Source organism: Protopterus annectens, chromosome 9.part0, assembly GCF_019279795.1.
Source record: "Protopterus annectens isolate FY-2018-M chromosome 9.part0, PAN1.0, whole genome shotgun sequence".
NCBI classification, from domain to species: Eukaryota; Metazoa; Chordata; order Ceratodontiformes; family Protopteridae; genus Protopterus; species Protopterus annectens.
This window is the reverse complement of record NC_056743.1, coordinates 214883219-214900107: the sequence shown is the minus strand read 5'-3', so window position 1 is coordinate 214900107 and position 16889 is coordinate 214883219. Positions and strand designations below refer to the sequence as shown.

Genomic DNA, 16889 nt, shown 5'->3' with positions numbered 1-16889 from the left:
TTGCTCTAGGAGTCAGCTGTGACAAGTGAGCAAAAAAGATTTGGTGGGGGGGGATCCCTAACCTGGCAGCTAAGGTGCATGTCAGTAAAATGCAAGGACCCTACTGCTTTGTTGGCCTGTGCACTCTCGTGTAACAAAGGCTGACTGTCTTTTATACATGGATTGATAAGTTTGTGATTATTGGCACTATATGCTGTACGTGGTTGTCTCCTATAGGTGCATGTAATGAAATGGACCAAATTGCCTGCTTCCCCTGAGATGTGTAAGCTGGTATATACTGTTCAGTACTACCTTCCCTCACCACCTCCTTCAGTGATTAGGTCACTAATTAAACCCAGGTCATCTAGATCGCAATCCCTCTGTGTCATGGGGTGTGTTATAGAGTTTCTTCCTTTTCTATTTGATGTTCAGGATTTCATATTTCCTTGCTAGTTCATTAAGTCTTTGCATCATTAAGTCTTTGTAATCTATGTCAGTATGTAATAGTAAGTAAAGGATTTTTTTTTGTGTTTGTTAATCTTGATACCCTTTTATTTTTCTTGTAGGCTGGGAAGATGACGCTAGAAGTTAGTGACACCATTGGTATTTTGCTGCACTTAGTCTGTTGCCTGATGCAGCGCTAAAGCTGGTTTGCATGTATGCAAAGTGTGAAATGATGTCATCCCTCTAAATAAAATCAGTTTAAGTAAAGATAAAATGTAGTAATAAATCACGGCATTGATGTTTTGTATAGGTTTTCCACTTTTTGTTTATGGAGTTCAAATGGTGTACAGGAAAGTTTAAAAAAAACAATTTTGAGAACAATAAATATTTATTTTTCAGACTTGTCTTTTGTTTATTGACTTAACATTTGTGATCCTGAATGTATAAGAAGGGTGCAGACAGCCTCTCAAATGTATTACAAAAAAATTGAACTATATGTATGATTTGGGTTTACAATGGCTAAGCATGTCTTGTTTAATCAATGAAGAAGTGCACAGCCCCAAACTTCTAAAGCCTTTGGAAGTGATTACTCAAAAATGTGATACTTCATGGCTGCAAACACAAAAAGGACACCTCTGCCCCCACAGCACACACACAAATTTTCAGCTCCGACACAAAGTCAGAAGAGAGAGAGAAAAAAATGCAGCAGTTACTTTGTCTATTTTTCCAGAGTCTCACCATCATTACAAGATATTGTTAATCTTCCAGTGATGAAGTTTTGGGATTCAGTCAGCTGAACAGACAGTAGGTTCTCCATGTATATGATATGCATTTGTATATTCATATCAAAGTTGCAGAATCTAGTGTTCTTTATAATTTGTCAAGAAACTGCATAGTCGTTTTGACTAGCTCTTGCCACTTGTGTGCATCTTAAAAGTTTATTATTAGTCTTGAACTGAAAAAAATTAGAAAATCTATGCATTTTACATTTTAAGTTGTGCTGATGTGTTTTTGCCTGTTGAATTAATACATTAATGCAGTGTAATATGTATTGGCAGAGGTGTTCTGGTCAGTCTTGTGTGCTGTAGCGTAATTATATTTGTTAACCTAGGAAAGGCTTGTGTATATTTTAACAATGCATTTTTATGAATTTTATGTTGTTTTGGGAAGAGCTATCACTGCCTGAGAATCCTAATGTGTTTTCAAATTTAGTCATAGTTCTTAGTTGCAAAAATTCCACTTTTTTGCAGTGTTCATACCTATTCAGCAGTTAAAATTCTTCTTTTGTGTATGGAATATTAATCAATTATTTGATTGTTAAAGCATTTGTTATTTGAACATCTGTTTTGAACTTTTGAATACCGTAATATATTTCATGTTGCCTTTTAGTGTTTTAAGTACAGGTAATTAACTTTTATTTATTTATGTTGTGTAATTCTGAAAGGCGTACTGCCTCACATTTATCATTTTTGCAAGCGCTGAAAGGAAAACGGGAAAGGAGAGGGGTAGAATGGGTCAAAGTCGGTAAGGAGAGAGGAAGGGTATAGTGTAGACAGTGAGGCACGATGGAATTTAAGAAGTTGGAAAGGCTGTTATGGTATTCGCAAAAGGGGCATGTGAGAGGGTTTGCCTAATGAGGACAGGGAAAGGAGGAGAATAAAGACTGAAGGGACAGCACTCAGGTGGAAAGCCAAAGGGGAAACTGGAGATGAGAAGGGAGTTAGAAGTGCATGGAGATCTTGGTGCAGAGTTTCTAGCTGGTGAACTTTGAGAGAGGCTGCAGGCAGTGGAAAACAAAGACAGGATATTTAGGAAGGAGGAGATAGGAGATGCACTTTCCGCGTTTTTTCTAAGGAATTGTATAGAGGGCTAGCGCTGGATGCCAGCAAAGATTGTGGAGTACCTTTAGAAGAGGAAAGTTCGAGAGGGGAGAGGATTTTATAGGGGAACTGAAATGTGATTATTTGTGAAAGAGGAAGGTGAGTGGAGGTGATAGTTTTCCATTTAATTTCTACAAGTTGATAAGGACATTGTGGGGTTGATGAGGGAGTTGTTTCTTAAGGTTTACCAGGGAAGGAGTTACTTGGTTCAGCAGAGAAATGATCGCAATGGTTTTATCTGTGGGGGAATAAGCGTAAAAACTAAGGGACTACATCCCTGGTATACTGTTAAAAGGAGATGCAAAACATTGAGAATGTTTGGGTACAGTAAGGGGCAGCTCAGTTTTTAAAGGGTGTCCCTCCTAGAGTATTTGGTGGATGGTGTTCCAGTGGGCTGCATGGGGGTAGTGTTGATGGCTAGTGGGCTAAAATGTGGAAGGGCTAATGGTAGTGTTAATAACTACTCAAAAAAAAGCCTTTAGGTTCTGTTTGAGAATTCATGCAAGACAAATGAACTTTAGGGAAATGTGGATGAGTGAGATCTGGGTGTTACAAACACAGGATGAGACGGATAAATGAGCTTCCTCCTGAGATTATAACATCCAGATATATCAGTAAATGGAATATTGCATAGGGAGATGAGTAAAATATGACGCGAGACAAAGGTTAGCCCTTGTTTACTACATGTTTTGTACTAGAAGTGGATATGGATGCATAGAGAATAAGGGATTGTATAGTGAGAGGTAGGCAGGTTAGGAAAGTGAAGGTTCTCATTGAATTTTCAGTTGACTAGAAGTGACTCTGGGCAGAGAAGGCCTTCGTTTCCATGAAGTAATTAGTTTCTGTAGCCTTTAGGCCTGGAAAGGTAGAAGCAGTGGCATTGCAAGTTGTTGTGGAGGGACAGAGTATCTCAGCATTTGGCTGTACTTCATTGTGTGGTAGACAAAGAGAATTGATTGAAGCCATATAAATGGACTGTGTCAGCTTGAGAGACTGTGTGCCATGCCTCTCAACTCTCTGATTTTTTTCCCTCATATTTTTGCTCGGTGATCCTTAAAATTTTTAATTTTGTGGTAAATCACAGAGGATTAGTCAGTCTGGGAAGTGCATGTTAATCCATGTTCTATTAACTTTTTAAGTAAATTAAAGTAATACTCTCTTCCCCCACCCTAAAAATATTATTTTTTTGCTGTCTGAAATTCTTAAGCAAAGAAGTTGAGAGGCATGCTGACATCCTGATACAGTTTGACGGTGTCAGACTGTAAGGCAGAAGAAAGTATCCAACCTTTATACATAAGACTTGACTGCAGTTTAAATTTTACTCTATGAATTATGCGCTCTAAAACACGCCCAAAACGTGGTTTAATTACTGGCATCAGGTAGTCCATTTTTCCTCCCTTTCAGCTAAAATAGGATTTTTCTTATTTTTGTTTATCTTACTTGCAACAAATATTCCAGTTTTCACAGAACGAATTTGTGGAAGGGATGATAGCCCCAATTGTTTTTTCTTTAAAATGTTACTGTACTTCTTGCTCTGCAACAAAACAAAAATGAAAAATGCTTCTGTAGTTTAAAAAAATTCTCAGTCCGGAGTTGGACAAATCTGAGGGCATTTGGGAGGGAGGAACTTAGCAGAAGCACAAAACTATGACTGAAATGAATCAGTGTAGCATGGACTCATTTATAAGTAGTGTATTTTTAACCAATTAAACACTGTTTTAATTTAAATAATTAACTATAGAAAGTTTCACAGGTAGTGTTCGCAGACCGTATATGACCCCCTTACTGGGAGTCTGAGATCTGTGGCTTGGGCATCTTCAACCAGTTAACTCCTTAACAAATGCTAGTCATTTGCTCCATAAGGAAGAGAATTGTCATGCCACTCCTACCCTGTCTGCTCTGTTGGGAAACTCTGTCCCTTCAGAAATACGCATTCACATTTCTAGATGGTGTGCCCTTTAGAAATAATACACACACAAATTAAGCAACTTACACAGAAGAATAGTCTAATGATAACAATAGTAAAAGCTGTTTTACACAGGAATAAGCGGCATTAATGCTGAAAACCAACCAAATTTTATAGTGAAAATACATTTACCTACTGAATTATAACCTATAAATTGGTGGTGGTGGTAGTAGTAGTAGAGGGATAGTAATAAGCGCTGTTGGAATGGCCAGTATTTAAAATAGACTTCATGTGCATATTGCATGCATCCGAGGTATTCTCTGCCATTAGTTTCATAGTGCCATGTGTACTTCTGATATAGAGATCTTAAGTAGTAATCGGGCAGTTTAATCCAAGTGACAGTCAAATGGCTGAGTGGTGATTTTTGCAGCGCTAATAATTTTGCTCTTTACTTACCTTATGATGCCATATTTTGAGATCATCATTGCCAAGATGAATAGCATAGCAGTCAGAGTTGCTGTCACACAGCTCTTAGATCTTCAGGTAGGTTCATAGCTGGACTGCATTTCATGCCAGAGACTGCACATCATCCCTGCATCTGTGTTGGTTTTTACCAGGAGCTCTGCTTTTCCTACCGCATCGGAAAGCCATACCTTAAATGAACTAGTGATCTTCCAAACTGTCCACAGCTGTGCATGAGATGAGGGAGTGAGCATGTGTATATGCATCCTGCCAGTAGGCTGGCATTCTATTCAGAAATTCTGTAAATTCTGTTCAAAATGAGTTTCTATGCCTTGTGCACACTGAATACTGGGACACAGTTAGACTCCCTAACAAGTGACTTATTGCCAAATGAATGACTGAGTAATCAAATATTAATGGAAAAAAACCTTATCAGCCATTACTTAACCATGTTTCCTTGTCTACAGTGGTCCTAGCCTCTGATTAAAATCTTAAGTACTCTTAACAGAATGTGTAAAAAGACACAAGATGATTAAGTCCTGAACTAAAAAAATATAAAAACAGTTTATTCTTCTTCTAAGATCATCTTAAAAGTGATGGCTTTAAAACTGTGCATCATGAAAGGATCAGAAATGTCCCCAGATGATTAATAAAAATGTAGTGCATGGAGCACCGTAATTACACTCCAGTATTGGGGAGAAAAAACAAAAAAGTTAAGTGCTTCTTTAGCATAACACCCAATCTTAACATTTGTTAACCCCCCCAATAAAAACACTGTTCAGGTTTCGCACAAAGAACAGAGAGTCTCAGCAAGCAAACAGTGTCAGAATTTGAAACCGCTTCTTTTCTGCTTGCTGTCTAATTCTACAATCTGCCCCTGACTGAACTCTGATCAGATCTGTGATTGTAACCTAATATTATGTGTTGTTGATATGGACACCAAGATTCGCCTCTCAAGCTTTGCTCTCAAGGTTGAATTTCTTGGCATCCATGACTCAAACACATAAGCAGGTTACGATTGGAGAGCTGATAATTATCCTCTATATCTCCTGCATTTCTTCATCGAATTACCACAAGTAAAAAAAAAAAACAAAAAAAACAAAAAAGAATCTGGTCTCTTTGAAGGAACATTTTTGTTTTAAAAGATCACCAATTTGTTGCCTGTAATCTGCTTTCATTTGGTGACATTTCCAAAGAAGAGAAGTTCCACCCTTCGCCTGGTATCTGCTGTATCCGTAAACTTTTTGGGATTAGCTACATTATTGTGAAGGGATGCAGAAATTCTTATTCATCAGAGTCATTCATTCACACACTAAAGCTTGCCTTGACAAATAATTGTTTTATACAGGAAGAATCTAACACTTAAGGCAAGCTCTTTTTGTGTATTTGGAGCTGTGTTTTCAGTTGCATATATTTTATGGTTTTGACATGATTTCAAGCACAGTATGTCATATCCTCTAAAGAGTCTTATTGTATTGCTGCCTCTGATTTCTTTCAATTCACCCTGTTAAATGCATTTAGTAGTGGAAATTGGTGAAGAGATGCTTCATATATTGATTTTTTTAATCTGTATGAACTAGAAAGTGTGATCTTGTTTTATTCTGAATTGGGGTACAAAGCTGCACGTTTGCTTATGTCCATATTTGTGCACTTAGCTGCTATTGTAAGGGAACACTGATACTACACACGGTAGCAGGATATGAGCAGTTTCTGAGCCAGTGCATGCATTACCCAGACAGCAATTATAACCAGTAGCAGCTGTAATAGGCATCAGTACTACTATATTTATTTGATAACTGCATAGGTACTGGGATGTAGTCAGGAACTTTTGTAGGTGTGACTAATATGGTGAAGCTGAAGAATTTTTTGAGGTCACCATTAGGAGTGACAGGACCCAAGTGGCCAGCACCCTTCATCACCACAGATCGGCAGTGATGCATAATCTGAGAGAAAAATTAGATAAGAATGGATGTGTCCATGAATAAAAGTGCATAATTTAGTGGAGTCCATTATTGACCCAGAGACAAATGGAATATGCGAAATTAATCTTTTAAATGAGATATATACAGAGGTGTGCTGCTCTGTCATAAGCCAGTTTGGATTTCTCAAGGACAGATCCTGCCTACTTAACCTTGTTGGCTTCTTCAAGAAGGTTACTGAAGCAATGGATACAAGCAAGTCAATACACACTGCATATCTAAATGTCACAAAAGCATTCAACACCATCCCAAGTTCAGGTGCCATAAACTATCCCAGCTAAATGTTAATCCCTGTGCAAGTCATTGAATAGCAAATTGTCTCACAAATAATACCCAGGAAATTTAAGATGGGCTGTTCTACCTCTTCCAAAAGACTTGTCAGTAGAGGTGTACTCCAGGGTTCAGTCTTTGGGCCACTGCTGTTTGGCATTTACTTCTTGGAGGTCAAAGCTAATGTTACTAGTTTAAGGCTTGTCCATAAACATGATGTCATCATAAAGCTGGCCTTTCCCAGACCAGTAGCCGATATCAAAACCATCGACTAAAAGCAAATACCAAAAAGTATATGTTAGTATCCTTTGACAATCAAGAAGTCCCTTACAACTACCATGTTGACAGCACACACCTGAAAATTGATCCATTAGTTGGGGGACCTAGAAACTTATGTAGAAGAGTCCTTCAATCACAATGTCTCCACTGTTGTAAGAAAAATATGGTAACCAGGTCCAGGGATGTGCTCATTCCACTGTTACGCAGTCTTCAGGCTAATCATTAAGTATAATGCCCCCTTCATTGTGCACCTGTCCAAACATTGTGAGACAGCTGGAAAGCCCACAAAGTTTTCTTACTAAAAAAAAAAAAAAGTCAAGGGCCTAAATCAGAAAAGCTATGCAGGCTATCTAAAAACCTTGTCCGTCTTCTCGGTGTCATACAGGCTACTGAGGGTCATTCTCTGCCTAGTGTACAGAGCCTCAATAGACTTTACCCTGTCAGACCTACTGCACATTCGCAACTCCAATGGGGGCATAAGCACCTGTTTAAGAGGTTTCTGTCTCTATTGCAACATAAGTAGAACATGCTGGAGGGCTAGATATGTATCACAGGGAATACCTCCTCTTTGGCATCATCTTCTACACTTGTTTGTTACATTTGATGACCAGGATAGTCCAACTGGATACATGTCCATTTTCCAGTGTAGGCCCGGGGAGAAAAGCTTCAATTACACAGATAAACATCACACACACGAGCCAAGTATATTTACAAAGCAAGTAAAGTGTGGCCCTCGAGGGACTCGCAAGATTAAGTGTGTCATAGAACACAACACAAGTAGGTTACAACAAACCGTTATTATTTACATAGTATGTGACGTGTGGCTCTCATGAAGGGACTCACAAGATTCACAGTGTAACTTAATGTACAAAACAAGGTTACAACAAGCATTTGTGAGCAAGAAATTAATATAGTACTGTTTAAATAAGGAAGTAGATATGGAGATTAGTCAGGGTAGGTACAGGGACAGAGCCAGTGAATTTTGAAATATTGTTTGAGGCCTTTTTTGAAGAGACTTGGAGAAGGTTCAAGGGTAAGGTTAACTGGAAGTGAATTCCAAGTTTTGCCAACAAAGTTGGCAAACAGGGAGTCACCAGCTGAGTTATTAGCTTTTTGTGTTTGGACCAACAGCTTGTTGGATGAGCATAGCTCTGCATACACTTCACTCGAAGTACTTCTGTTACACTATTCAAATGTAATCTAGACGATTAATAACACCAAATCCCCCCCTTGGTTTAGCACTCTTATAAATGTTCTGTTTGTCATTAGGTTATTTACACTTAAAAATTTAAAGGACATGTATGGCTAGGCTTCCAAGGATCCTCACAGATCAATAGCTTAGTAAGCACCTATGAACCAACTGTTTACTGGGGTTATGTCCTTGTTGCTTCATTCAGTAGTGTAGCAGAACAGATATATTGTTGCTGCTAAGGTAATTCTGGAAGGGCTGACAGAAGACTTTTTGGGGTGTTGTACAGTACACTTTGCTCGTTGTAATCTGGGTATTGTGTGCTGAGGATCATAATCATTGCCTTCTTCAGCCAATGCAGTACTCTTGTCGTGAATAAAACCAAAACCTGAATTGTTCTTTGTATGCTGCCGGACTTTGATAAAGCTAACCGTCAACAAGGAAATAAAAAGATGTCAGTCTGTATAGAACAGATAATGCTCTGTATCAAAGTAGATATAGGTACCAGGTAATGTATCTTACAACCAGGGTTGCAGCGTATTTAAAGTGACCACTGCATGGTGTATACAACAGTGTGCACAGGAGGTATGTTTTACACTCGTGCACTCTAGGTGGAATACTTTGTGTCCATTGCAGAAAAAAATCATCAAATTGTCCGTAAGCAGTTTTACATGAGTGCTTTGCCGAAAAGTTAATCAGAAAAAACACTGAACCTGTGTATCTTAATGAGTTTGGTGACGAAAACTAGCCTAGACTGGTTCCAAGGCACGTGGAGAATGACTTTGCATCGTTAACCTATGTGTAACAACAGCAGTGCAATACTGCTGTATTCTGGTGTAACACAGTGTATAGCTAAAGGAAATGTTAATGTAGAAATGCACATACAGTACCAGTCAGATAATTAACTTGTGGAGACCAGTGGAAGTTACCTGTTCTTAATACTGGAGGACTTTTGTAGTTTAGCAAACATTCTTTGCATTGTAAGAGGTTATTGTGTTGAAGGGCATAGCGTTAGTTTTGTTTATAAACGGAGTTTCTTCTTTATTGTGTTTAAAAACATATTTTTCCAGGAATGTGGAACCATCTGATGTGGATGCCTTGTGTAAATATCTTTCATTTTACAGGATCAGTCATCTTCCAGTTGGGAGGAAGCAGATTTAGGTGACGTAGAACGAAAGCAGAAGTTTCTAAAGCTTATGGGAGCAGAAAAGGTAAATCGCAATGTTAGAGTTGATTTTGTATTTTTCACTCATATGTGTTTTAGTGGAACTTGGTGGCTTAGCTTTGTATAAAGTTTGAGTAAAACAACTATCAAAGAAATCTGTTGAGTGGGACCTTAAATACACACACCATTAGTACCTTTGCTACTGGCCACATTTTATAGAAACTAATATAACATAAATAGGTTTCCAACTCCACAAAAAGTAAAATTAAAGTCAAAGAAACTCACAAATTTTACTGCAGATGCTTGCAATGTAAAATCTTCCAGTTATTTAAACAAGCATCCTAGTAGGAGGCTTTGCCCTCCCCCTTACACATACAAACTCCATAGTCTCACAAGTGACCCCCCCCCCCAAAAAAAAAAAGAGTTTAGTTCAAACATTTTCAGAAGATCACTGGCAGTACATTACTGATGGCGTGGTAAATGTAACCTCACCGGCACTGATTACAATCCAGCGCCATATTTCACATTAATATATTATGATAAGTACATGCTCTGCAAGAACATATCTTGGTAGAATTAAAGTTGCACTTGTCGCTTGTGAAGCTTCAGCATAGGTTGAACATTTTGTCCCTGTGCAGCATTAAAAGGAGTGACTGGCTCTGTTAATTAGCATTTGCTTTGGTAAACAGTGCCACTTGCACCCTAATCTGTAACAACAACAGCGTGATAAGCTGGAGGGCATTGTAGCTGTGGTACTTTGTGTAGACTTGGTGCACAGTTTGTTTTCTATAACGCCACAGTAAATGGGCAAAATTAATATCTTTATATTTGCAGATCTGCAACAGAATATTGCAATGTTGTATATCGTGGGTATAGAAATGGTTGAAATACATTCTTAGGAATTAATGGAATCTGTAACAGTAAGCAAGGCTGCTTAGCTAACCTAATTTGCATATGTTTTCCTTAATATTACTTGGAAGTAATATCTGCTTGATTTGTGATGTCACTTTGGTAAAGTCTTTGCTTGATCTTTATACTTCAACATCCTATATTTTGCACTGCTTTTATGTACATGCAACCATATGAATTTGTTGACTGAAGAAGAATTAAAGTCATGTACTTGCCATAATTGAATCTTTGGTAGTACTTAGGTTTGATGCTACAAGTGCTGGAATCTCTTCATACCTCTCAACTGCTCAGATTTTCTCAGAATATCTGATCTTTGCCTCATATTTTTGATTTGTTTCTCATAAAATTGAGCTTTTCTTGCTAATAATTGAGGATTGAAGTCAGAAAATGAAAGACATTTGAGTGTGACTGCATACATTTCAGAAAATACATGCTAATGTAAAACCTGTTCTGTCAACTTTCTAAATTTGTAAGAGCAATATTAAAAAATGCCCCTATTTTTGGATCTTTATCCCCCATTATTTATGGCTTTGTTAAGATTTCTTGCTGTAATAGGTTGAGGGGTATGGGTCTGTCTGTGCTCATGCATTTGCTTTATTCAGGCTGACTTAACAGCGTTAGTTGGACTAATTAGCTGCAAGTCCATTTATTGATAGTTTAAAAAGTGGCACAGAAACTTTCTCAGCAGAAAAAGCGTCTGGGAACTTACTGGACACTACCTAGGAGATGACTTAGTGCAATATATATCCTTTTTCAGTGTGTAGTGATGCTACACCCCAGTCTGTTGGCCTCTGTTATGACTGTTTAGGCCACAGTTTGACAAGCATTTAATGGTGCAGAATGAATAAGTTTCACTTGAAGTACGTTCAGCATTGACTGATAGAGCAGGATCAGAGAAAAGATCACTTGTACTTTGCAGTTAGCAGCTATGCTTTGTAATTTAATTTGCTGGGGTATCGACTCTAGTTTTAAAATCAGGAAATGAGTAAGTTAGGTCTTAAACCTGAGAGAGTATTCTGTATCCTTCCTGCCTGCCTGGTAGGGAAAGAATTCTACTGTTGGAATTTTACTGCTTCTTGTTGCAATAATTGGTGACTGTTTGTTTTTGGTTCCTGTTCCCATGCTAGTTGAGCATAGGCCTATATGAGAAGTTTTCTCTTCATTTCTAATACATCTGCTGTTGTCCTCTGGAAAAAGCTGTAGTAGACAACGTATAGCTGCAGGTATTCAGAATCATCTTCTTCTTTCGGCTTTTTCCCGGTTAGGGGTCGCCACAGCAGAACACCTGTCCGCTTATGATTGGCAGTGGAGTTTTATGGTGTCGAGTTGCCTGCCCGGCGCCCAGCCTTCCACAGAAGGCACACAAACGCACACGTAGGGCCAATTTAGTGTGTTCATTCCACCTACAGCATGTCTTTGGGAGATGTTGGTACTTATAAATGCTGTCAATAGTCTCAATCATCTACAGTCCTCCTGACTATTAGAAGTGTTTACAGACATCACCACAGTGATGTAGTACCTAAACAAAGGAAACCAGATCCTACATAAACATGGTAGCCTGGTGTGATGTTATGAGGTAGTGCCATGGAGAGTAGTGGAGTGCATGTTTACCTATGCCAGCATAGCTAGCTGGAGTTTTGCAAATAATTTTAACTATCCCACTAATTTTTGCAGATGTTTGAGTTAAAATATATATTTGTAAGGTTACTTGGGTTAAAATGCATTAAAAGTAACTCCTGCTAGACAGAAAGAATGTATGCATGTATATTAGGTTGTATTATTGTAACTTATCAAATGTGCATGTTTTATGAGAGAACCTTGGAAGGGTGGAAGGCTGCAGGTATTCAGAATAGCATACGTTTATAACTTCATGATTATGCTTTCTGAAGTACCTCTGTGCTCTCAGGATTTTTTGAAGTCCGAGACACTGAATAGAAGTAGAAGGCAGCATTATTTTCAGTGCTCGGGCTCGTCTTGTACTAAAGTGAACCTTTTGTCCATAAGCATCCTTGGGTCTATACTAGTTAACTACATCAGTGATTGATAGAGTTGAGAACAAGGAAATTATTTTTTCATTCACTGTCTATTGTTATATCGACTGATCAAAGATACAGGTGATACAAGAATGACTGAAGTTCAGGATCTTCTACGTTGGAATAGAAGCACCAATTTTGCTGTCATTGGCAGACAGCACACCAAATTCTAAGAGTCCTTATGATACTGGCTGCAAAAATACTGAAACAAAATGAGAGCAGCACTAACCCTTGACAATCACAACAGGATGTTCTTCATTTAGATTACTGTTGCAGTAGTCCTTACTATTGAGATGTCATTTGTCTGCCCAGACTTCTAAAGCTTAGGGTCTATCCTCTTTTGTGTGGTATACATCTGGGACCATGGTACCATCTAAGCATGGTAGTTTGACAGGTGCTACCTACACTATCTTGGGGCTTTCTTGCCAAGAATCCATGGCAAGGGCCCTTGAGGTAAAGGTAGAGGTCAAGGAAACTTGAAATAAGCATGGAAGAAGCATAATACACCATTCACTGTTCCAGGGAAAGAAAACAGTGGGAGAACTAGGGGAGCACCGATGTTTCCCCTTCTCTAGCTACTGCCCACATATGAGCAAGCACACGCTCTTAGAAACTCTGAGAAAGCTGGGGAAGAGCACAGAAGGTGTGAAAAAACCCTTACTGGTCCAAAAATGACTAAAGGCACAATAAGAAAGTCAGAAAGGATGTTGGGTAGATGATTGTCCTGCAATAACGATCTATTCAAGCATCTACTGTTATTGTAAGTTATCTTCACAGTTGCAGTATGTTCTTCATTTTAAACCACTGTTGCAGTAGCCCTTACTGCTGGGATGATTCCAAGACATTTGTGATGCAAGGATGATGGCTTGAAAAAAATGGCTCTGGTTTAGCATGCCTTGCAAAATTGCCTTGATAAAGCCTACCCTAGTCCTAGATCATAGCTCTAGAAGTGTTGAACCAGTGACCAAGTGGCATCTTGCCAAATAGCTTGATTATCCACACCTTTAAAAAATGCCACTGTAGTTTGTATGAGAGCCATGACTGTGTGTGTGCTATTTTATAGTAAGTTACTTCACAGCTGTCCTTTGTTGAGTTTAGGGGAAGAGGTCTTATTTTTAATTCAGATAAAGCAGTATCATTCACTGAGAGATTTAGCAGTCCAGCAGCTAAGATGAGAATTGACACCTAGGGATTTGAGTTCTTATGTAGCACCCCAGCATGGAATCGTCAGTTGCCTTGAGCAGGGCAGGAACACTGGAAGTTCAACGTACAAGACATTGGTAAATTTATATTAGGATTCTGCTAAGTTGACAAAGTATATGTCTTTCAAGAATCCATCCTGTGATAACCATTCTTACCAGTTGCATGTACAGATTTGTCTAACAGGGTGTTTCACCACTTTAAAGTGGTCAGGAATGCACCACAGTAAACTTTTTTTTTTTTGTTTGTTTAACAGGGTAGCAAAGCTCCTGTACCCAATTGGGGTGTAAACCCTATGAACCTCTCAGTCACACAGGCTTTTTTTTTTGTATTTGTTTTACCCCAGGTAGTGAATGCTGTGGCACCCCCAGTCTACCCAAATTAAATAATACTTAATTCATTTAGCCATGTAAATGATTACACTGTGCTGTACTTTCTGACCAGCATGGTATAGCTCTGTCAAACCCTGATAACATGAAATGTAACTCAACTTGTTGTCACTTAAGATATAAATTGAAAATCCTTATTGGTCTAGAATCCTCTTTTTAGTAGTTTTAATGGTGTCTTCTTTGTGTTCTCCCCGCCATTATCTTGACCTTCTATGAATCTTATCCCCACTTGTACCAAAGATGTTCATTACTTCCCATCTCCTCTAGTGTGTGTTTAATTTTGAAATCAGTTAACGGCAGGTCGCATTTTCTTCTCCTTGCAGACTATGTTTCTGTCCAAACTGCAGTAACAAATGCATTTGACATTTAATCAGTTAGGCATGTCAGAGCTTGCATCGTCATGCACCATCAGTCCTGGGATGATAAGCAAAATATGTGACTTGATTCATGAGTCATGTTAATGCAGTGTAGCACACATTATCCTGGGAAGGCTTGTGCCATATAGCGTCTCATTGTTCATTGAGAGCAGTGAGCTTCATTTTCCTTTGATAGGTGTCATATTCCCCAGTACTGCCCACCATGTTGGGTGTTGTGCTTAGGAAATGGTCTCTCCTTATTATTTACATTATTTTTGTCATAGTTTAAAAAGTTTTTTTTATGTAAAATATTTTTTCTGCCTCATGTCGTAATGTGTTGTGGAGTGCCTAACACTCCTGTTTTGTAAACCCATTTACAAGCTGCCCACAGGCTAGCATAAATTTGTGAAATACTACAGTTAAGTAATAGATATTTAAGTCTCACATATGGGCCAAATGTGTAGCACATACTGTCATTTGACTTGGGAACTCTAAATATTCATTAACCCCTTCTGTTTCCGGTAACAATTAACCTGTTTCCTTTCCAACTCTTCCTTCTCAAGATTCACTGAAGATTGACTCAGTATAGAAAATAATGTATATACTGCACATTTACATTTTGCTTGATAACTGGAATGCATAAATGCCATTTCTTCTTTGTAATTAGTCTGAACTAGTCTGCTATTGCTTAGATTTCTGTAATTTCTGTGCTTTATATTTGTGAAATATTTTATTTCGCCTGAGCTGAGCTTGGTCCATATTAATCGGTGGACTACAGAAGTAAACAAACAAATAAATAAAGCAAACACTGTTCCTCATGGGCATGATCTGCATTACAAACCTTAGGACACCAATCTCTGTCCTGATGAGACAGCCTGACATAGTCGAGTATATTCAGTAAGCGAAAAAGAAGCATAGAGGCATGCTGACATTGATGGTGGTTATTTTTTAAAGGGCATCTGCTTCTAAGGCTATTCGCATCCTGTACCGTTTTTTTTGTCTGTTCTACGCCCAGAACTTGCATTTGTCATGTTTGGAACTGCTGGGAATTTCACAATTGTGCATCAATCTATTCACTGTTTAGGCCTTTAAAGATCTGATGAAAATACACAGCAGTGCTTCAGCTCCATTCACGGTTTAAGCTTTTAAAGAGCCTAACTTTTTAAATCCCATTTACAGTCTTATTGTTGGATATTCTGTTCTTAGTAACTTGCATTCCTATCTCTCTTATTTGACAATTTCTTACTATGGCCTGCCACTGTATAATCTGACTTGAAGGAATTAGGTGTTTGTCTGTTATTGCTTACATAAGCAGAAGGCTGAACCACACACTTAACCTGTGCTCTTTAGCACATGCATTGTACTGATACAGCTGATTCTCATATTTATTGTACTGTGGTACAAAGTGGCGCTTCAGTTTTTTGGAGGCTGGTTCTAAACTCAGTTAATGCATTTGCTATATATTATCAAAGCCATGACTGAAATGGGGTAATGGCAGGTGGGGTTTACTTGCAGCTAACACCTGAATTCATAGCTGAAAAATCAGTGCAGAGCTTTCTTGTTCTGAGTATGTAAGTATATCTACAAAGTTGTTTCATTGCATTAGTGCATGTGTAGTAAAATGATAGGTGCACTGATAATGTTCCTCAGGGTTAGCCACATCTCGTGGACTGTCCTTTTTGGGGCTCTGATAAATGGAGGCTACTATAATAACTGCAACGTTGTAAAATAAAGTGGTTTTATTTGTAGTGTTTTAGTAAGAGATACCATACCATCTTTTTATGTGACAGTTCTACCCAAATTTGAGTAATGTGCAGTTTCAGAGGCCCAGATCCGTGGTGGTATTTGTGATGATATGGGCACGTGCCGACATAGCCAGTTGGAGTTTTGTAAAGAATATGTCCTTTGAATATCAAACTGATTTATATAAGATGCTTGTGTTACAAATGTATTAGAACTATGTCATTTGTATATCAAACTGATTTTGTGCAGATGCTTGTGCTGAAAAAAAATGAAGAGAAATGTACATGTATTAATGTAGCTGAATTAAGTGTATGTGTTTTAATAGAGGATACTGGCACAGCAGAGGTTAATTTTAAGAAAAATAAGGGAAATGTAAATGAGCTGTTAAACCATTAAAAGGCACCCTGCAGTGCTGAATAGGACCAGAGGTACTGGGTCTGGCTAAGCGCCTTTGTCCATTAGCTCATTGAAAAGAGGGGAGGCTCCAGGCACTACCATAAACATTTGGATGTATATTGTGGCCATCTGTGCTAAGTTCCTGTCTCAACTTCAAAGGGGAATACTGTGAGAACCTAGAGTCAGGTGACCAGATGAGGTCATTCTGCCAGCCGTCTTGGAAATTATATTTTAGATATTACAAAGACAAATTTCAGAGTATTGAATATTTTGTTTGGGAAGCCTGACTAGAAAGACTCTCACCCACAGC

The 16889-nt window shown here is 38.4% G+C and overlaps 1 protein-coding gene across 2 annotated transcripts in view; it reads left to right on the top strand.

Annotated features, from left to right (window-relative positions):
* CCHR9.PART0H11orf58 (chromosome chr9.part0 C11orf58 homolog) overlaps positions 1-16889 on the top strand; it is a 284231-nt gene that overhangs the window by 93006 nt on the left and 174336 nt on the right. For both annotated transcript variants that reach the window (XM_044082772.1, XR_006366214.1), the window contains exon 2: positions 9513-9599. In XM_044082772.1, the coding sequence (XP_043938707.1) occupies positions 9513-9599 (87 nt within the window). The remainder of the gene's footprint in view (positions 1-9512; positions 9600-16889) is intronic.